Genomic DNA, 23194 nt, shown 5'->3' with positions numbered 1-23194 from the left:
TGAAAGATTACAGTTTCAAGGCATCAAAGAGGTTCATTGGATTTTTGTTTGGTTTTTTTGTTGACCGATGAAGAAACTTGCACGATCAAGTTAACTGCTCCTTGCTATAAAAATGATTCAGCAGAAAGGAGCTGTGTCAACTTTCCCCCCTTGCAAGTCACACCCTGAATTTATCACATGTCATAACTGCACACAGATTAAAGTATGAGAAGTTTGGAACAGCATGTACCAAACAGTAATGTGGGACATGCACTGCCGATGAAAATGTGAAACTGACGCCTCACTTTTCAAATGGGGGGTTGTTTTTTGTTTGTTTGTTTGTTTTTTTAACACAGTGGCTTCATCATAACACAGGCTGTTTTTTATTGTGTTGGTGTTTTTCATGATCACAGAAACCTTTGCCTGACACAAAAAAAAAAATTAGATGAAAAATTGTCATATGTCAAAAAGCCCTCTTTCATAATCCTGATCCTTTCATAATCCTCTGAGCTCATGAGGTGTCGTTGGTTCAGAGTTCAGTGATGGTTATCTGGACAGCGTGCCATCCACAACTCAATGATCCTCACTACGAAGCGAATATGGGAATATTTCAAGTTTCACAACACACACAGTGCCTCTGTGGTAAAATATGCATACCTCTTATATTACTGGTCCATTGTTTGAGCATCCATAATGAAAACAAAACAAAAAAAAAAAGTAATGAACATGAAGTTAACCCAAATCATCAATTGGCATCTTTGAAGTAGCTCTCAGTCTCCATGATGATTAGGAAATCTGCTGTATGATCACTGACACACTGCAACACATGCAGAGTTATCAAACAGAGGCCAGAAAAATGTTTCTGGTTGATTCAAGTAGATCAGAGAGAAAAACAAAGAAACATTTTTCATGGTTTATATTCCGTAATGATGATTCCTCAGACTAATTCATGATTTAAAAGAAGAAGCTATGTTAATTTCTTTGTCTAATCACCCACCGACTTTTCTACTGAAGAACTTTTAATAGTTTTGAACAACAATAATTCAAACTGTTGTGTTTTACTGAGGTGCAGGAGACTCAAGGTCACACGTACACATGCCCACAGACAAGACTTTTACCATTTTGGTTATATCAAATTATGGTGTCATATATCAAAAAGCCCTCTTTCATAATCCTGATAAAGGTCCAGTTCAGCTGGCTATTTACACAAAGGTTCAGGTTGGGAGTTCAGTTATCTCTTCTTGTGAGTCCAGAGTCTTTCCAAACTACATGATATCCTTCTGAATTGCATAAGAATCCACTAAGAACAGAACTGTTGGTTCGAGGAGTTTGGCTTTCAGCAGATAGTGAAAGTTCATCCCTTCAAAACTGCAACAGGGAATCTGTTGTTGGTTTTGTGTCTGAACTTGTTTTGCAGGTACAGATGTCAGAGTTGAGCTCAGAGGACTTCAATCCGAATGCAAGTTCTGTGACGATGCAGAAAGACAAGGGGTGAGCAACGCATTCATCCGATTCATTTCCACAACAGGTAATTTGTGGCTAGGCTGTTTTTTTTTTTTCTTTTCTTGATTAGAACCGTCTTATCTTTCTGTCATTGCAGTTATTATTTAATCAAGTGGACATCTTGAGCTGGCATTGGCTCCTGTTCCACATGATCTCTGCTTCAAACGGGTACAGGTTAAGGACAGACTAATCAATTATTGACATCAGAAATCTGCTTTATGACCAGCTGAAATCCAAATCAGTCATAATGATGATAACTTACGAGTGTGTCATCACAGGAAACACTCTGGGTGATATCAGTATAATAACCTTGTATGTGCCTCACTGCACACCCGTGCCCAGTCAGTTTTTTTCAAATCAGATGTTCCTTGTTACAAAATGAGAAATAAGTATCTTCCCAGGATATCACATCACATTTACACAAGTAATTCACAGGACGACTGGTATTTGAATTGACAGTGAAAAGATTCACCTCCTTTTCCCACATTCAAGTGTCAACAACATTAAAGGTGCATTAAGGAATTTGCACGTTTTATGCAAAACAGCGCCCCCTGCAGGCCTTGGGCATAATACAGCTTAGTGAAAAACTCGTGCCGGTGGCTCGCGTGCACGGAAGAGGGGAACTCCTTCCTCGCTCTTTTTGTAGCGATCAAGTAAAATGTAAGTTTCTTTTACCTGGTGGAGTCTGTGCTGGAGCTGTGGCAGTGCCAGAAGCCAGTCTTTTCCTACTTTCTGGAAGATCCTGCTCAGTTGTTGCTCACTAAGCATCTGGCGGAGTAATGGCGGACAAAATGAAACTTAACCAGCCGGAGCGTTCATTACGTCATTCCTTTCCTGCAACTTTCAAGTGACAATTTAGCGCTGTTAGAGGTACTTGTAATGAATATGTCAGGGCACATTGTACACATCATTAAAAATGTGTAACATATTTATGGTGGAAAATAAGTATTTTTAAGGTTGAAAAACTCCTTAATGCACCTTTAAGATACAACACATCTTGTTTTTTTAGATACAAAATTTTTTTTCTATACACAGAGCATTTCAAAATTGCCAATCATTTCTTGAACTTCAGTGACACTGCTGCTACATGCACATTATGTTATGTTGCAGACATCTAGTATAACGTTATGATTCACAAGATTACAGTTTATAATTGTACGTGGTATAAGCAAGCCTGAGCTGTCGACTGTGAGATCATAAACTTTTACAGTACAGTTATCACATAATCCATGAGTTTGCAGCATAAAGACTTATCAAAGGACAAAAATGGTTTCCTCTTGCTGAGGGCGGGCATTTTACCTTGTGAATCAGTTGAACTGTGGAGTACAACCTAAAGACATGCTTCTTACAATCGGTCCGATTCACAGTCTGTTTTAATTGGAATAAACAACTGTCATCACTTGAATGTAAGAAGGAGATTTTAAAAGCTAGTGGGCAAGATGAACATTGAAGCACACACTCCGCATATTTCAGCTGTAACCTAGAGAAAGAAAAATGTGTATTGGCACAAATCAGCATCATGCCTTATTTTATCACACTCTTTTATTGTATAAAATTTGGTTAAGTTTGTCTAAATTATTGCAATTGAAATACATTTTCCAAAGACTGTGTCCACCTCATTTGTGTGTCAGCAAACTTGTTTGATTAAAGTTGTTCGCAAACTTTGCAGAGGAGCTAAAAAGACTACAGGTACACAAGACGTAGCATTGCGCTTTTTAGAGCTTTGATAATGGTTCTCCAGAAGGTCATTATACCGCTGTTACAAACATATTATGCTGTGTTGTAGGAAACTGGAAGTTTGTCCATCCTGATATGCTAGATGACAGTTCATGATTGTGCTCACAGTCAATACCAGCTTCTTGGAGAGTTCCTGCAAGGTAAAAATCATTTCAATTCATTTTTTTCTACTTATTTTTGTTCCATCTTCTAAGTAGACAGTATTGATGGTGTGTATTTATGTGGAAACAAAATGAAATGCTTTCTATACAGCCATCATTACATCTCAGTTTTCCCATCAGTTAAATACTTGATAAAAGTGGGAATCTGATTACATGCACTGTCCTTTAAGTTGAATTTTGAGAATTCTTGTTTATTTTATCTTACATTTAAACATGGCAAACAACATTAAAACAAGTACTCTCACTGCCTTTAAAGTTTTTTTTTTTTCTTAAGATTTGAAAGACCAGACAGATTACAGCTGAGTTGTAAACTGCAGTTTAATAAACATTCACAATACAATAATCATCAAAGCTGTAAATTTTGTCATAGGCCATTGAGTTTGGTTTCTTCTTGCTGTAGACTGGTAAAGTTTAACAAAGCTTATCATTCATTGTGGAACAGAAGGAGGGACAAGTGTTTTACAATTATTGCAGCTGTGAATTCATGCTGTTCAAAATAAACATCCAGCATGGCGAGGGTGTGAAAAGGTGCTTGTAAAAGTGAGTGAGCAAGATGAAAACTTCACAACATGGGCTTCAGGCATCAAGTTCAAGGTTTTGAAAAACGGACTGCTGACCTGCTAGTGACAGCTACCGCAAGGTGGATTATGATGTCTACCTCCTGCGAGGTCTTCAAGTCAACACCTTCTAGTTTTCTATCTCCTGGGCCCGTATTTTCCCTTCAGGCTACAAAGACAGCCAATCAGAAGATGGGGTTCTCTTCTATAACAGCCTCATCGACAATGAATAACCAAATAAAGACTGCAGAATGTGTTTTTTCCTTCAATATTCAGTCAAACCTTTTGACCTTCACAAACAGGTGTTTGTTCCTGTGATTATATCATACTATAATAATGCTTTCATGTGAATGACTGGAGCACTGATTTTCACCCAAAACTAATACATTTTTTTGTGTTACATCACCATGCATTTCTCTGAGGCATGCTGCTGACTCCGCTGCAGGAGAGAACAAGGACCTCAGACATTCACATGCAGCTTCAATTTAAACTGTTTATTATTATTCACTATCATTACATGTTAAGTAAATGAAGGAGGTCTGACGGCTGATATAGAACCTGCATTGAATCCTGATTTCAACATTATGAGGTCTGCATCTAATAAAGACAACAAAAAAAAACTAATTCATGCTGCATTTTCCTTCTGTTACTTTCACACCGTTCAGACTGAAATCCAATATTTTAGATATTTTCATCGATTTTTTTTTTAAAACATACCTGTAATGTATCTTGATTTTTTGATGTCATGGATATCACAGTGGTTTTCAAACAAATTGTAATTGTTACACAAAATGAATTTTTCCTGTTGCTTATGCTGTGAATCACCAAAATAAATCTGTTTTCGGTCGATGTCATCTATGTTACCGGTCTACTCAAGGTGAAATTGGTGAACTGCAACGAAATGTGTGGATGGAAGGTTCTTGTAACGACCAGCTCGTTGAGGAGACGGGAAAAAGGCAGTAACATAAAGACCACAAATGTTCCGTGGAAACATCGGTTCTGTGTTTTTGGTTTCTTCATCCTTTGTTGTAGTTCCTTTAGTTTTAATTACTTTTTGGCCATTGTGTTTGTGAATCGATAACTCTAGTTTATGAGTCTATTTTTGTTCCCATTTGATCTTACTTTTGTGAATAAATAACTTTATTTTCCACGTAACACCATGGCCTTTATGTTACTGCCTTTTTCCCCTCTCTTAAAAACCTAGTCGTAACAGTTATGTAAAAACAAGTTGATAGAGTTCAGTGTGAAATGTTGAAAGTGTCCAAATGTGGTTTATTTGCCATGGTAAACATTGAAAATAAAAGTTATCATATTAATCATACTAATAATTTTCAAAAAAAAAGAAAAAAAAACACATCTGGTACCAAAGTTGAGAGTTACTGTTATTATTTCTCTCTCAATATTTGAGAGATTACAGTTTCAAGGTGTCAAAGAGGTTCATGAGATTTTAGTTTGTTTGCCAATGAAGAAAATTTAATCACAATGCAGTGGGTATTTTATAACTGCTCCTTGCTATAAAAATGATTCAGCAGAAAAGGAGCTGTGTCAACTTTCCCCCCTTGCAAGTCACACCCTGAATTTATCACATGTCATAACTCCACACAGATTAAAGTATGAGAAGTTTGGAACAGCACGTACCAAACAGTAGTGCGGCACATGCACTGTCTATGAAAATGTGAAACTGACGCCTCACTTTTTTGGTGTTTTTTTTTTTTTAAACACATCAGTGGATCACTGGCTTCATCATAACACAGGCTGGTTTTCATTGGGTTTCTGAATTTCATGATCACTGAAACCTTTGCCTGACACACACACACAAAAAAAAATTTTAATTCCAAGGGATGAAAAGTTGCCATATTGTAATCTCTGGCCTCATGAGGTGATGTTGGTTCAGAGATCAGAGATGGTTATCTGGACAGCATGCCATCCGCGACTCAGTGGTCACACTCTTGATCGACTCTTGACACACAATCTGCCTCTGTGGTAAAGTATGCATCCCTGCTAAATTACTGCTCCAGAGTTTGAGCATCCATTATGAAAACAAACAAAAAAAAAAGTCCCGGTAAAGAACATGAAGTTAACCCTAATCATCAATTGGCATCATTAAAATCGCCCTCAGTCTCCAAGATGATTAGGAAATCTGCTGTATGATCACTGACCCACTGCAACACATGCAGAGTAATCAAACAGAGGCCAGAAAAATGTTTCTGGTTGATTCAAATAGATCAGAGAGAAAAAACAAACAAACATTTTTCATGGTTTCATGTATTATATTCCGTATTGGTGATTCCTCAGACTAATTTATGATTTTAAAAAAAGGTTATATTGATTTCTTTTTCTAGTCACCCATCAACTTTTCAACTGAAGAACTTTTAATAGTTTTGAACAACAATAATTCAAACTGTTGTGTTTTACTGAGGTGCAGGAGACTCAAGGTCACACGAAGGCATGCCCACAGACAAGACTTTTACTATTTTGTTATATCAAATTATGGTGTCATATATCAAAAAGCCCTCTTTCATAATCCTGATAAAGGTCCAGTTCAGCTGGCTATTTACTCAAAGGTTCAGGTTGGGAGTTCAGTTATCTCTTCTTGTGAGTCCAGAGTCTTTCCAAACTACATGATATCCTTCTGAATTGCATAAGAATCCGCTAAGAACAGAACTGTTGGTTTGAGGAGTTTGGCTTTCAGCAGATTGTGAAAGTCCATCCCTTCAAAACTGAACTTGTTTTGCCGGTGCGGATGTCAGAGTTGGGCTCAGAGAACTTCAATTCTATTGCAACTTCTGTGACGATACAGAAAGACAAGGGGTGAGCAACGCATTCATCCGATTCATTTCCACAACAGGTAATTTGTGGCGAGGCTTTTTTTTTCCTTTTCTTGATTAGAACCGTCTTATCGTTCTGTCATTGCAGTTACTATTTAATCAAGGACAGACTAATCAATTATTGACATCAGAAATCTGCTTTATGACCAGCTGAAATCCAAATTAGTCATAATGATGATAACTTACGAGTGTGCCGGTCACAGGAAACCATCTGGGTGATATCAGTATAATAACCTTGTATGTGCCTCACTGCACACCCGTGCCCAGTCAGTTTTTTTCAAATCAGATGTTCCTTCTGACAAGATGAGAAAATAAGTGTCTTCCCTGGATATTACATCACATTTATACAAGTAATTCACAGGATGACTGGTATTTGAATTGAGAGTGAAAAGATTCACCTCCTTTTCCCACATTCAGGTGTCAACAACATTAAAGGTGCATTAAGGAGTTTGCACGTTATATGCGAAACAGCGCCCCCTGCAGGCCTTGGGCGTAATGCAGCTTAGTGAAACACTCGTGCCTGTGGCTTGCGTGCACGGAAGAGGGGAAGTCGGTCTTTTCTTACTTTCTGGAAGATCCTGCTCAGTTGTTGCTCACTAAACATCTGGCGGAGTAATGGCGGACAAAACGAAACTTAACCAGCCGGAGCGTTCATTACGTCATTCCTTTCAAATTCTCCTGGAAAAAATGCTGGAGCCAGACCGGCACTGCAACTTTCAAGTGACAATTTAGCGCTGTTAGAGGTATTTGTAATGAATATGTCAGGGCACATTGTACACATCATTAAAAATGTGTAACATATTTATGGTGGAAAATAAGTATTTTTGAGGTTGAAAAACTCCTTAATGCACCTTTAAGATACAGCACGTCTTGTCTTTTTAGATGCAAATTTTTTTTTATACACAGAGCATTTTAAAATTGCCAATCATTTCTTGAACTTCGGTGACACTGCTGCTACATGCACTTTATGTTATGTTGCAGACATCTAGTATAACGTTATGATTCACAAGATTACAGTTTATAATTGTACGTGGTATAAGCAAGCCTGAGCTGTCGACTGGGAGATCATAAACTTTTACAATACAATTATCATATAATCCATGAGTTTGCAGCATAAAGACTTATCAAAGGACAAAAAAGGTTTCCTCTTGCTGAGGGCGGGCGTTTTACCTTGTGAATCAGTTGAACTGTGGAGTGCAACCTGAGGACATGCTTCTTCCAACTGGTCCGATTCACAGTCTGTTTTAATTGGAATAAACAACTGTCATCACTTGAATGTAAGAAGGAGATTTTAAAAGCCAGTGGGCAAGATGAACATTGAAGCACACACTCCGCATATTTCAGCTGTAACCTAGAGAAAGAAAAATGTGTATTGGCACAACTCAGCATCATGCCTTATTTTATCACACTCTTTTATTGTATAAAATTTGGTTAAGTTTGTCGAAATTATTGCAATTGAAATACATTTTCCAAAGACTGTGTCCACCTCATTTGTGTGTCAGCAAACTTGTTTGATTAAAGTTGTTCGCAAACTTTGCAGAGGAGCTAAAAAGATTACAGGTACACAAGACGTAGCATTGCGCTTTTTAGAGCTTTGATAATGGTTCTCCAGAAGGCCATTATACTGCTGTTACAAACATATTATGCTGTGTTGTAGGAAACTGGAAGTTTGTCCATCCTGATATGCTAGATGACAGTTCATGATTGTGCTCACAGTCAATACCAGCTTCTTGGAGAGTTCCTGCAAGGTAAAAATCATTTCAATTCATTTTTTTTCTATTTATTTTTGTTCCATCTTCTAAGTAGACAGTATTGATGGTGTGTATTTATGTGGAAACAAAATGAAATGCTTTCTATACAGACATCATTACATCTCAGTTTTCCCATCAGTTAAATACTTGATAAAAGTGGGAATCTGATTACATGCACTGTCCTTTAAGTTGAATTTTGAGAATTCTTGTTTATTTTATCTTACATTTAAACATGGCAAACAACATTAAAACAAGTACTCTCACTGCCTTTAAAGTTTTTTTTTTTTTTAAGATTTGAAAGACCAGACAGATTACAGCTGAGTTGTAAACTGCAGTTTAATAAACATTCACAATGCAATAATCATCAAAGCTGTAAATCTTGTCATAGGCCATTGAGTTTGGTTTCTTCTTGCTGTAGACTGGTAAAGTTTAACAAAGCTTATCATTCATTGTGGAACAGAAGGAGGGACAAGTGTTTTACAATTATTGCAGCTGTGAATTCATGCTGTTCAAAATAAACATCCAGCATGGCGAGGGTGTGAAAAGGTGCTTGTAAAAGTGAGTGAGCAAGATGAAAACTTCACAACATGGGCTTCAGGCATCAAGGTCAAGGTTTTGAAAAACGGACTGCTGACCTGCTAGTGACAGTTACCGCAAGGTGGATTATGATGTCTACCTCCTGCGAGGTCTTCAAGTCAACACCTTCCAGTTTTCTATCTCCTGGGCCCGTATTTTCCCTTCAGGCTGCAAAGACAGCCAATCAGAAGATGGGGTTCTCTTCTATAACAGCCTCATCGACAATGAATAACCAAATAAAGACTGCAGAATGTGTTTTTTCCTTCAATATTCAGTCAAACCTTTTGACCTTCACAGACAGGAGTTTGTTCCTGTGATTATATCATACTATAATAATGCTTTCATGTGAATGACTGGAACACTGATTTTCACCCAAAACTAATACATTTTTGTGTTACATCACCATGCATTTCTCTGAGGCATGCTGCTGACTCCGCTGCAGGAGAGAACAAGGACCTCAGACATTCACATGCAGCTTCAATTTAAACCGTTTATTATTATTCACTGTCATTACATGTTAAGTAAATGAAGGAGGTCTGACGGCTGATATAGAACCTGCATTGAATCCTGATTTCAACATTATGAGGTCTGCATCTAATGAAGACAACAAAAAAAAACTAATTCATGCTGCATTTTCCTTCTGTTACTTTCACACCGTTCAGACTGAAATCCAATATTTTAGATATTTTCATCGATTTTTTTTTTAAAACATACCTGTAATGTATCTTGATTTTTTGATGTCATGGATATCACAGTGGTTTCCATACAAATTGTAATTGTTACACAAAATGAATTTTTCCTGTTGCTTATGCTGTGAATCACCAAAATAAATCTGTTTTCGGTCGATGTCATCTATGTTATCGGTCTACTCAAGGTGAAATTGGTGAACTGCAACGAAATGTGTGGATGGAAGGTTCTTGTAACGACCAGCTCGTTGAGGAGACGGGAAAAAGGCAGTAACATAAAGACCACAAATGTTCCGTGGAAACATCGGTTCTGTGTTTTTGGTTTCTTCATCCTTTGTTGTAGTTCCTTTAGTTTTAATTACTTTTTGGCCATTGTGTTTGTGAATCGATAACTCTAGTTTATGAGTCTATTTTTGTTCCCATTTGATCTTACTTTTGTGAATAAATAACTTTATTTTCCACGTAACACCATGGCCTTTATGTTACTGCCTTTTTCCCCTCTCCTAAAAACCTAGTCGTAACAGTTATGTAAAAACAAGTTGATAGAGTTCAGTGTGAAATGTTGAAAGTGTCCAAATGTGGTTTATTTGCCATGGTAAACATTGAAAATAAAAGTTATCATATTAATCATACTAATAATTTTCAAAAAAAAAAGGAAAAAAAAACATATCTGGTAACAAAGTTGCTGTTATTATTTCTCTCTCAATATTTGAGAGATTACAGTTTCAAGGTGTCAAAGAGGTTCATTAGATTTTAGTTTGTTTGCCAGTGAAGAAAATTTAATCACAATGCAGTGGGTATTATATAACTGCTCCTTGCTATAAAAATGATTCAGCAGAAAAGGAGCTGTGTCAACTTTCCCCCCTTGCAAGTCACACCCTGAATTTATCACATGTCATAACTCCACACAGATTAAAGTATGAGAAGTTTGGAACAGCACGTACCAAACAGTAGTGCGGCACATGCACTGTCTATGAAAATGTGAAACTGACGCCTCACTTTTTTGGTGTTTTGTTTTTTTTTTTTTTTGTTTTTTTTAAACACATCAGTGGATCACTGACTTCATCATAACACAGGCTGGTTTTCATTGGGTTTCTGAATTTCATGATCACTGAAACCTTTGCCTAACACACACACACACACACACAAAATTTTAATTCCAAGGGATGAAAAGTTGCCATATTGTAATCTCTGGCCTCATGAGGTGATGTTGGTTCAGAGATCAGAGATGGTTATCTGGACAGCATGCCATCCGCGACTCAGTGGTCACACTCTTGATCGACTCTTGACACACAATCTGCCTCTGTGGTAAAGTATGCATCCCTGCTAAATTACTGCTCCAGAGTTTGAGCATCCATTATGAAAACAAACAAAAAAAAAAGTCCCGGTAAAGAACATGAAGTTAACCCTAATCATCAATTGGCATCATTAAAATCGCCCTCAGTCTCCAAGATGATTCGGAAATCTGCTGTATGATCACTGACCCACTGCAACACATGCAGAGTAATCAAACAGAGGCCAGAAAAATGTTTCTGGTTGATTCAAATAGATCAGAGAGAAAAAACAAACAAACATTTTTCATGGTTTCTTGTTTTATATTCCGTACTGGTGATTCCTCAGACTAATTTATGATTTTAAAAAAAGTTATATTGATTTATCTTTCTAGTCACCCATCAACTTTTCAACTGAAGAACTTTTAATAGTTTTGAACAACAATAATTCAAACTGTTGTGTTTTACTGAGGTGCAGAAGACTCAAAGTCACACGTACACATGCCCACAGACAAGACTTTTACTATTTTGTTATATCAAATTATGGTGTCATATATCAAAAAGCCCTCTTTCATAATCCTGATAAAGGTCCAGTTCAGCTGGCTATTTACACAAAGGTTCAGGTTGGGAGTTCAGTTATCTCTTCTTGTGAGTCCAGAGTCTTTCATGATATCCTTGATCTGATGTCCATGATCTCTGCTTCAAACGGGTACAGGATACATGGTATCCTTCTGAATTGCATAAGAATCCGCTAAGAACAGAACTGTTGGTTCGAGGAGTTTGGCTTTCAGCAGATAGTGAAAGTTCATCCTTTCACGTCTACAGCAGGGAATCTGTTGTTGGTTTCGTGTCTGAACTTGTTTTACAGGTACGGATGTGAGAGTTGAGCTCAGAGGACTTCAATCCGAATGCAAGTTCTTTGACAATGCAGAAAGACAAGGGGTGAGCAACGCATTCATCCGATCCATTTCCACATTTGTGACTAGGCTGGTTTTTTTTCTTGATTAGAACCATGTTATCTTTCTATCGTTGCAGTTACTATTTAATCTTGAGCTGGCATTGGCTCCTGTTCCACATGATCTCTGCTTCAAACGGGTACAGGTTAAGGACAGACTAATCAATTATTGACATCAGAAATCTGCTTTATGACCAGCTGAAATCCAAATCAGTCATAATGATGATAACTTACGAGTGTGTCGTCACAGGAAACACTCTGGGTGATATCAGTATAATAACCTTGTATGTGCCTCACTGCACACCCGTGCCCAGTCAGTTTTTTTCAAATCAGATGTTCCTTGTTACAAAATGAGAAATAAGTATCTTCCCAGGATATCACATCACATTTACACAAGTAATTCACAGGACGACTGGTATTTGAATTGACAGTGAAAAGATTCACCTCCTTTTCCCACATTCAAGTGTCAACAACATTAAAGGTGCATTAAGGAATTTGCACGTTTTATGCAAAACAGCGCCCCCTGCAGGCCTTGGGCATAATGCAGCTTAGTGAAAAACTCGTGCCGGTGGCTCGCGTGCACGGAAGAGGGGAACTCCTTCCTCGCTCTTTTTGTAGCGATCAAGTAAAATGTAAGTTTCTTTTACCTGGTGGAGTCTGTGCTGGAGCTGTGGCGGTGCTCGAAGCCAGTCTTTTCCTACTTTCTGGAAGATCCTGCTCAGTTGTTGCTCACTAAGCATCTGGCGGAGTAATGGCGGACAAAATGAAACTTAACCAGCCGGAGCATTCATTACGTCATTCCTTTCAAATTCTCCCAAAAAAAAATGCTGGAGCCGGACCGGCACTGCAACTTTCAAGTGACAATTTAGCGCTGTTAGAGGTACTTGTAATGAATATGTCAGGGCACATTGTACACATCATTAAAAATGTGTAACATATTTATGGTGGAAAATAAGTATTTTTAAGGTTGAAAAACTCCTTAATGCACCTTTAAGATACAACACATCTTGTTTTTTTAGATGCAAAAATGTTTTTCTATACACAGAGCATTTTAAAATTGCCAATCATTTCTTGAACTTCAGTGACACTGCTGCTACATGCACATTATGTTATGTTGCAGACATCTAGTATAACGTTATGATTCACAAGATTACAGTTTATAATTGTACGTGGTAGAAGCAAAACTGAGCTGTGGACTGTGAGATCATAAACTTTTACAGTACAGTTATCACATAATCCATGAGTTTGCAGCATAAAGACTTATCAAAGGACAAAAATGGTTTCCTCTTGCTGAGGGCGGGCATTTTACCTTGTGAATCAGCTGAACTGTGGAGTACAACCTAAAGACATGCTTCTTACAATCGGTCCGATTCACAGTCTGTTTTAATTGGAATAAACAACTGTCATCACTTGAATGTAAGAAGGAGATTTTAAAAGCTAGTGGGCAAGATGAACATTGAAGCACACACTCCGCATATTTCAGCTGTAACCTAGAGAAAGAAAAATGTGTATTGGCACAACTCAGCATCATGCCTTATTTTATCACACTCTTTTATTGTATAAAATTTGGTTAAGTTTGTCTAAATTATTGCAATTGAAATACATTTTCCAAAGACTGTGTCCACCTCATTTGTGTGTCAGCAAACTTGTTTGATTAAAGTTGTTCGCAAACTTTGCAGAGGAGCTAAAAAGATTACAGGTACACAAGACGTAGCATTGCGCTTGTTAGAGCTTTGATAATGGTTCTCCAGAAGGCCATTATACCGCTGTTACAAACATATTATGCTGTGTTGTAGGAAACTGGAAGTTTGTCCATCCTGATATGCTAGATGACAGTTCATGATTGTGCTCACAGTCAATACCAGCTTCTTGGAGAGTTCCTGCAAGGTAAAAATCATTTCAATTCATTTTTTTCTACTTATTTTTGTTCCATCTTCTAAGTAGACAGTATTGATGGTGTGTATTTATGTGGAAACAAAATGAAATGCTTTCTATACAGCCATCATTACATCTCAGTTTTCCCATCAGTTAAATACTTGATAAAAGTGGGAATCTGATTACATGCACTGTCCTTTAACTTGAATTTTGAGAATTCTTGTTTATTTTATCTTACATTTAAACATGGCAAACAACATTAAAACAAGTACTCTCACTGCCTTTAAAGTTTTTTTTTTTTTTTTTTTAAGATTTGAAAGACCAGACAGATTACAGCTGAGTTGTAAACTGCAGTTTAATAAACATTCACAATACAATAATCATCAAAGCTGTAAATCTTGTCATAGGCCATTGAGTTTGGTTTCTTCTTGCTGTAGACTGGTAAAGTTTAACAAAGCTTATCATTCATTGTGGAACAGAAGGAGGGACAAGTGTTTTACAATTATTGCAGCTGTGAATTCATGCTGTTCAAAATAAACATCCAGCATGGCGAGGGTGTGAAAAGGTGCTTGTAAAAGTGAGTGAGCAAGATGAAAACTTCACAACATGGGCTTCAGGCATCAAGGTCAAGGTTTTGAAAAACGGACTGCTGACCTGGCATGTGACAGTTACCGCAAGGTGGATTATGATGTCTACCTCCTGCGAGGTCTCCAAGTCAACACCTTCCAGTTTTCTATCTCCTGGGCCCGTATTTTCCCTTCAGGCTGCAAAGACAGCCAATCAGAAGATGGGGTTCTCTTCTATAACAGCCTCATCGACAATGAATAACCAAATAAAGACTGCAGAATGTGTTTTTTCCTTCAATATTCAGTCAAACCTTTTGACCTTCACAAACAGGAGTTTGTTCCTGTGATTATATCATACTATAATAATGCTTTCATGTGAATGACTGGAACACTGATTTTCACCCAAAACTAATACATTTTTTGTGTTCCATCACCATGCATTTCTCTGAGGCATGCTGCTGACTCCGCTGCAGGAGAGAAGAAGGACCTCAGACATTCACATGCAGCTTCAATTTAAACTGTTTATTATTATTCACTGTCATTACATGTTAAGTAAATGAAGGAGGTCTGACGGCTGATATAGAACCTGCATTGAATCCTGATTTCAACATTTTGAGGTCTGCATCTAATGAAGACAACAAAAAAAACTAATTCATGCTGCATTTTCCTTCTGTTACTTTCACACCGTTCAGACTGAAATCCAATATTTTATATATTTTCATCGATTTTTTTTTTTAAAACATACCTGTAATGTATCTTGATTTTTTGATGTCATGGATATCACAGTGGTTTTCAAACAAATTGTAATTGTTACACAAAATGAATTTTTCCTGTTGCTTATGCTGTGAATCACCAAAATAAATCTGTTTTCGGTCGATGTCATCTATGTTACCGGTCTACTCAAGGTGAAATTGGTGAACTGCAACGAAATGTGTGGATGGAAGGTTCTTGGAAGCTCGTTGAGGAGACGGGAAAAAGGCAGTAACATAAAGACCACAAATGTTCCGTGGAAACATCGGTTCTGTGTTTTTGGTTTCTTCATCCTTTGTTGTAGTTCCTTTAGTTTTAATTACTTTTTGGCCATTGTGTTTGTGAATCGATAACTCTAGTTTATGAGTCTATTTTTGTTCCCATTTGATCTTACTTTTGTGAATAAATAACTTTATTTTCCACGTAACACCATGGCCTTTATGTTACTGCCTTTTTCCCCTCTCCTAAAAACCTAGTCGTAACAGTTATGTAAAAACAAGTTGATAGAGTTCAGTGTGAAATGTTGAAAGTGTCCAAATGTGGTTTATTTGCCATGGTAAACATTGAAAATAAAAGTTATCATATTAATCATACTAATAATTTTCAAAAAAAAAAAAGAAAAAAAAAACATATCTGGTACCAAAGTTGAGAGTTACTGTTATTATTTCTCTCTCAATATTTGAGAGATTACAGTTTCAAGGTGTCAAAGAGGTTCATTAGATTTTAGTTTGTTTGCCAATGAAGAAAATTTAATCACAATGCTGTGGGTATTATATAACTGCTCCTTGCTATAAAAATGATTCAGCAGAAAAGGAGCTGTGTCAACTTTCCCCCCTTGCAAGTCACACCCTGAATTTATCACATGTCATAACTCCACACAGATTACAGTATGAGAAGTTTGGAACAGCACGTACCAAACAGTAGTGCGGCACATGCACTGTCTATGAAAATGTGAAACTGACGCCTCACTTTTTTGGTGTTTTGTTTTTTTTTGTTTTTTTTTTTTTTTAAACACATCAGTGGATCACTGGCTTCATCATAACACAGGCTGGTTTTCATTGTGTTTCTGAATTTCATGATCAGTGAAACCTTTGCCTAACACACACACACACACACACACACACACAAAATTAATTCCACGAGATGAAAAGTTGCCATTTTGTAACCTCTGGGCTCATGAGGTGATGTTGGTTCAGAGATCAGAGATGGTTATCTGGACAGCATGCCATCCGTGACTCAGTGGTCACACTCTTGATCGACTCTTGACACACAATCTGCCTCTGTGGTAAAGTATGCATCCCTGCTAAATTACTAGTCCAGAGTTTGAGCATCCATTATGAAAACAAACAAAAAAAAAGGTCCTTGTAAAGAACATGAAGTTAACCCTAATCATCAATTGGCATCATTAAAATCGCCCTCAGTCTCCAAGATGATTAGGAAATCTGCTGTATGATCACTGACACACTGCAACACATGCAGAGTTATCAAACAGAGGCCAGAAAAATGTTTCTGGTTGATTCAAATAGATCAGAGAGAAAAAACAAACAAACATTTTTCATGGTTTCTTGTTTTATATTCCGTACTGGTGATTCCTCAGACTAATTTATGATTTTAAAAAAAGTTATATTGATTTATCTTTCTAGTCACCCATCAACTTTTCAACTGAAGAACTTTTAATAGTTTTCAACAACAATAATTCAAACTGTTGTGTTTTACTGAGGTGCAGGAGACTCAAAGTCACACGTACACATGCCCACAGACAAGACTTTTACTATTTTGTTACATCAAATTATGGTGTCATATATCAAAAAGCCCTCTTTCATAATCATGATAAAGGTCCAGTTCAGCTGGCTATTTACACAAAGGTTCAGGTTGGGAGTTCAGTTATCTCTTCTTGTGAGTCCAGAGTCTTTCCAAACTACATGATATCCTTCTGAATTGCATAAGAATCCGCTAAGAACAGAACTGTTGGTTCGAGGAGTTTGGCTTTCAGCAGATAGTGAAAGTTCATCCTTTCACGTCTACAGCAGGGAATCTGTTGTTGGTTTCGTGTCTGAACTTGTTTTACAGGTACGGATGTGAGAGTTGAGCTCAGAGGACTTCAATCCGAATGCAAGTTCTTTGACGATGCAGAAAGACAAGGGGTGAGCAACGCATTCATCCGATCCATTTCTACATTTGTGACTCGGCTGGTTTTTTTTCTTGATTAGAACCATGTTATCTTTCTATCGTTGCAGTTACTATTTAATCTTGAGCTGGCATTGGCTCCTGTTCCACATGATCTCTGCTTCAAACTGGTACAGGTTAAGGACAGACTAATCAATTATTGACATCAGAAATCTGCTTTATGACCAACTGATATCCCAATCAGTCATAATGATGATGACTTATAAATTATTTTACCGGTCACAGGAAACACTCTGGGTGATATCAGTATAATAACCTTGTTTGTGCCTCACTGCACACCCGTGCCCAGTCAGTTTTTTTTTCAAATCAAGACGTTCCTTCTTACAAGATGAGAAAATAAGTACCTTTCTAGGATATTACATCACATTTATACAATTCACCGTACGACTGGTATTTGAATTGAGAGTGAAAAGATTCACCTCCTTTTCCCACATTTAAGTGTCAACAACATTAAGATACAGCACATCTTGTTTTTTTAAATGCAAAAATGTTTTTATATACACAGAGCATTTTAAATTTGCTGGTTATTTCTTGAACTTTGGTGACACTGCTGCTATAAGCACTTTGTTATGTTGTAGACATCCAGTATAACGTTATGATTCACAAGATTACAGTTTATAATTGTACTTGGTAGAAGCAAAACTGAGCTGTGGACTGTGAGATCATAAACTTTTACAGTACAGTTATCACATAATCCATGAGTTTGCAGCATAAAGACTTATCAAAGGACAAAAATGGTTTCCTCTTCCTGAGGGCGGGCGTTTTACCTTGTGAATCAGTTGAACTGTGGAGTACAACCTGAAGACATGCTTCTTACAATCGGTCCAATTCACAGTCTGTTTTAATTGGAATAAACAACTGTCATCACTTGAATGTAAGAAGGAGATTTTAAAAGCTAGTGGGCAAGATGAACATTGAAGCACACACTCCGCATATTTCAGCTGTAACCTAGAGAAAGAAAAATGTGTATTGGCACAACTCAGCATCATGCCTTATTTTATCACACTCTTTTATTGTATAAAATTTGGTTAAGTTTGTCTAAATTATTGCAATTGAAATACATTTTCCAAAGACTGTGTCCACCTCATTTGTGTGTCAGCAAACTTGTTTGATTAAAGTTGTTTGCAAACTTTGCAGAGGAGCTAAAAAGATTACAGGTACACAAGACGTAGCATTGCGCTTGTTAGAGCTTTGATAATGGTTCTCCAGAAGGCCATTATACCGCTGTTACAAACATATTATGCTGTGTTGTAGGAAACTGGAAGTTTGTCCATCCTGATATGCTAGATGACAGTTCATTATTGTGCTCACAGTCAATACCAGCTTCTTGGAGAGTTCCTGCAAGGTAAAAATCATTTCAATTCATTTTTTTCTACTTATTTTTGTTCCATCTTCTAAGTAGACAGTATTGATGGTGTGTATTTATGTGGAAACAAAATGAAATGCTAAAAGCTAGTGGGCAAGATGAACATTGAAGCACACACTCCGCATATTTCAGTTATAATGTAAAGTAAGAAAAACGTGTATTAGCACAAATCAGCATCATGCTTTATTTTTTCACATTCTTTTATTGTATAAAATTTGGTTAAGTTTTTCTCAATTATTGCAATTGTAATATATTTTCTAAAGACGGTGTCCAACTCATTTATGTTAGGACTTTTTGAAGAAAAGTTATGGGAATTGAATAATCTTATTTGTATTACTATTTTTTAATTGGCCATGTTTCAGCAGGTTTACAACCAGGCTTACCAGATCTCACTCACCATTTTCCAGCCCAAACACAACATAAATCCCACCCAACTCAATAACATTCAGCCCAAATCTCAATCTGTAAACTCATGTTAAAATCGTAAAATTCATTTTCACATAGTAAGGACCACATCATGGGCACACAACTGCACCAAATAAAGACAACAGACAACACAAGTTCTCAATCACTTGTTCATTGCAACTGCAAAAAAAATGGTGTCCAGGACTATCATGAAACATGAGCAATCAAATTCCTAAATCCAACTTACTCTAATTGATATCGTTAAACATGATGCATATGACTCCCAATAACCTCTCTCTGTCTCTCTCTATCTCTCTCTCCCTTTCTCTGACCCGCACAGCACGTGCACAAGCACGGTACGAGCACGAGTGCACAACACGAGGGCACAAGCACGAGTTCACACACAACACAGACATTAACCTTATCAATTCAGTGAATGTAGTGAATTTTAGCCAATCAGAGACAGAGTAGGGCGGGCGTTGTGGTCAATCTGGCTCATATGCTGAGTGGTGCATTGTGGGGATTTAGAAGTGGGTGTGAGCAGTTTCTAAAATTGGCAAATTATATGAAAAACCAGCCCAAGTTTTATCAACCCTGCCAATGCTATTCGATAAAATCAGTATCAAAAGATGCCCAGTGAGGCAGGAAGCTGCCCAATCTGGCAACAGTGTTCATAACCCAACAACATAGGCAGAAGTAAGCTTAGAAACAATTACCAAAATGTGTTAGGAAGAGTTTGAATGTTTTCAACTCCACTCAGTCCATTGGAGGACTTCCTGTGAGGGAGAGAGTAAAATATAGACAATGTTTCCACCTACCACTGTGGCTGCTTTACAAACCAATACTGTTTCCTACCCACATTTTGATTGTGTTGATGTTAGGCCTTGTATAGCCAGTAGGCCTTGTAATACACTAGATTTCCTTCTATGTTTATGAGAAAACCTTTCTTGTGCTCTTATTCAGAGTAGACACCAGCTTGTAGCTTTAAAGGAATACTTCACACAAAAAAACGATTTGGCTTCATTTTCTACCCACCTGAGCAACATTCTGGAACACCTTTTTGATATCTCAAATGCAGCCGGAGGTCCGTGGGGATTTTCGTTGTCAACAAACTTCCATATAAAAGGGACCTTTAGAGCCCGAAAGAAAAAGGTCCATAAAGTCCACAAAAAAACATGCCTATTTTCCTTCATGCTGCTCGTCCGCTGTAATCCAAGTGTCCTGAGCGGTAACGTCCATAATTCATTCTTAATGAGGTCATTTAGTACATTTTAAGAGCCTAAACAGTCCCTGTTATATGGAAGTTTGTTGACAACGAAAATCCCCCCGGACCTCTGGCTGCATTTGAAACATCAAAAAGGTGCTCCAGAGTGTTGCTAAGCATGAGGGTGAGTAGAAAAGGAGGCCAAATTGTTTTTTGGATGAAGTATTCCTTTAAGCTTCATGGCAGAGTGATAAAAGGTGTAAAAAGTCTCCACCCTCTATAGTGTTGTCCTGCCTTATCAGAATTATTAACCCCAGAAGAGTCTATTTGTGACTCAGCATGGATAAAGGTTGGAAGTCGGGGATGATCGGAGTTTCAGTTGCATGTGCCTTTAGTCCTTTGGGGTCAGTCTGACGACAACTTGTGTGAGTGTGTGTTGTTCGTTTTAGAGGTGTTCATAGCTTAATGCCTTGCTCTCTGGAAAGCTAGATATCGAAAAAGCTAGATAGCTAGACATGACGATAAAAGAGAATGGATTACATTAGAGCCAATAATGGGTGAAAACGTTATGAAGAAACATCTTGCAAGTCATGCGCGCCAAACTCAGTACCAGGGTTCATATCTTATCTTTCAACAGAAATTTATTACTGCAGGCATAAACAGCAATTTCTTTCTGACTTAGAAGGTGTCCAACAACCAACCACAGTATATACAACCAAAGACTTGCTGACAGTTTTAGCTGAATGCCAGCAAAGAATGGGTCTGGTCTGAATAGAGCATGAGAAATGTAACCTGAAGGAAAATGACTTATTGCATTTTTAACAGCTATACAAGTTGTGCCACATGTAGGTTAATAGACAAAGTCTTCCCTACTTTGCATTTATTTTTATTTCAAAATTAAACATTTTCCCTTTCCTTCATGATGCTGAAAATAGGAATGGCGTATCTCGCTATTTCAGGGTTGTCAACATGAGCACAGGCTGGGGATCCAGTTATCATTTGCCTGAGTCCAGAGTCTTTCTAACCGTATCGCAGCACTGCAATAAAACAACACAGATTACAATATTGGGACATGATACCTTTCGTGTGTATGAATGCATTAAGAAGAAGATCATCGGCGATTAGCAGACAGCAGAGGCTCATCTTTTTCGTTCCACAATGGAAAATCTGTTGAGGGTTCTGTGTCTGTATTTGTTTTTTCTGTACAGTTGTGAGAGCAGTGACCTGAGCTCAGAGGAAGACTTCATGCTCCTTGCCGGTCCTCTGACAAAGCAGACAGGCGAGAGCTCAACTTCCAAGGTGAACGACGCCTTCGACTGCAGCGAACCCATTCCTCAGGGGTCTAAGCAGTACTTCCGGTACCTGCAGAGCAGAGGGGTGACACATTTCAAAGTGCCGCTGTCATGGGTTCAGCTGCTCCCCAAAGGTCACCCCAGCCAGCCCCAGCAGGCTGTGGTGAGATGCTATCGAACCCTGATGGAGCAGCTGCATGAGGTGGGACTCGAGCCTCTGGTCATCATCCACGGTTCGCGGATTCCAGACTCTCTGAGGTCGAGCTTCGGAGGCTGGGAGAGCCAGGATCTGTTAGACATGTTTCAGAAGTATGCAGAATTTGCCTTCCTGGAGTTTGCAGAACTTGCACGCTCATGGGTGATGTTCAGCAGCTTGGAAGGCGACTGGGAGGCATCAGGCGCTTCCAGTGTGCAGGAAAACATCCTCAAGCTGAGCCGGAATATTTACCAGTTCTACCATCAAAACTTCCCTGAAGAAGGTGAGTTTCACCAGGTGAAGGGGTGGAGGATTACAGGCATGAATGCTTTTATTTCTAAAGGTCATTATGATTATGCTGTGGCTAAAATTAGATTTATTTGTCATCTTGTTTCTGCCATTTCAAATACTCTTGAAGCAATAATTTCTCAAGCATCGTGCTCTGCTCGTATTGAGCTCGTATAGGCTGCAACTCTGTATCACCCCCAATTTAAATAGGATTAATGGGGGTATAGGTGATGGGACAGTGTGTCCTCAGAAAGCTGTTTGATGACCAACTGATACCGAAGCCCTTCATGATATTAATGATAACATTGATGACTGACATAAATAATTATGGTTGTCTTAGTAATCAACTATTGTGAAATCAGAACATTAATCTTTTATGCTTCTCATTGCACAATTGCCCAATCACATTTTTCAAATCATGTTTTTGAATTAAGAAAACTAATACCTGTCAAGAATAACACAAAGCATGGAAATAATATTTGCAGGGAGACAATTGTCATTTGGCTTGAGGACGAGTGATATGACTGCCCTAACCCGCATGAAAGCTTCGACAACAGTAAGATGCATCTTTTTTTTCCTTAAATGGTACCTTTCAACTGTAAAAATTGATATTTTCAACCACCATTTTGAACAGGATTGAAAGGTTTGCTTTGTTAAACATGTCAGAAAGGTTTCTAAGTTGTTCAGTGCTTCTACCAATAGATGTCATGAAAACTGAATCTCAGTCAGGAAAAAGACTGCAATGATCTGCTGTGCTGTGGTTCATGTCTTCACAGATGGATTTTCTGACACTGCACATTGACTATTCCTGTGATTTGTCAGCAAACTTTGCGGGGGAGCTAAAAAGATTACAGGTACACAAGACGTGGCATTGCGCTTGTTAAAACTTTGATAATCGTTCTCCAGAAGGCCATTATACCTCTGTTACAAACATATTATGCTGTGTTGTAGGAAATTGGAAGTTTGCCCGTCCTGATATACAAGATAACAGTTCGTGATTGTGCTCACAGTCAATACCAGCTTCTTGGAGAGTTCCTGCAAGGTAAAAATCATTTCAATTC

General features: G+C 37.9%; 1 protein-coding gene across 1 annotated transcript in view; it reads left to right on the top strand.

Moving 5' to 3' along the window:
* Positions 1-1402: 1402 nt before the first annotated feature.
* The window catches only part of LOC115403406 (lactase-phlorizin hydrolase-like), a 37447-nt gene continuing 15655 nt past the window's right edge, over positions 1403-23194 (top strand). Inside the window, exons 1-4 of the mRNA XM_030112270.1 lie at positions 1403-1470; positions 21566-22128; positions 22956-22987; positions 23085-23175. Coding sequence (XP_029968130.1) covers positions 1403-1470; positions 21566-22128; positions 22956-22987; positions 23085-23175 — 754 coding nt within the window. The remainder of the gene's footprint in view (positions 1471-21565; positions 22129-22955; positions 22988-23084; positions 23176-23194) is intronic.

The sequence above is a fragment of the Salarias fasciatus genome, chromosome 16 (assembly GCF_902148845.1).
Source record: "Salarias fasciatus chromosome 16, fSalaFa1.1, whole genome shotgun sequence".
In the NCBI taxonomy this organism is placed as follows: domain Eukaryota; kingdom Metazoa; phylum Chordata; class Actinopteri; order Blenniiformes; family Blenniidae; genus Salarias; species Salarias fasciatus.
The sequence above is the reverse complement of the archived record's forward strand: the minus strand, read 5'-3'. Positions and strand labels throughout refer to the sequence as shown.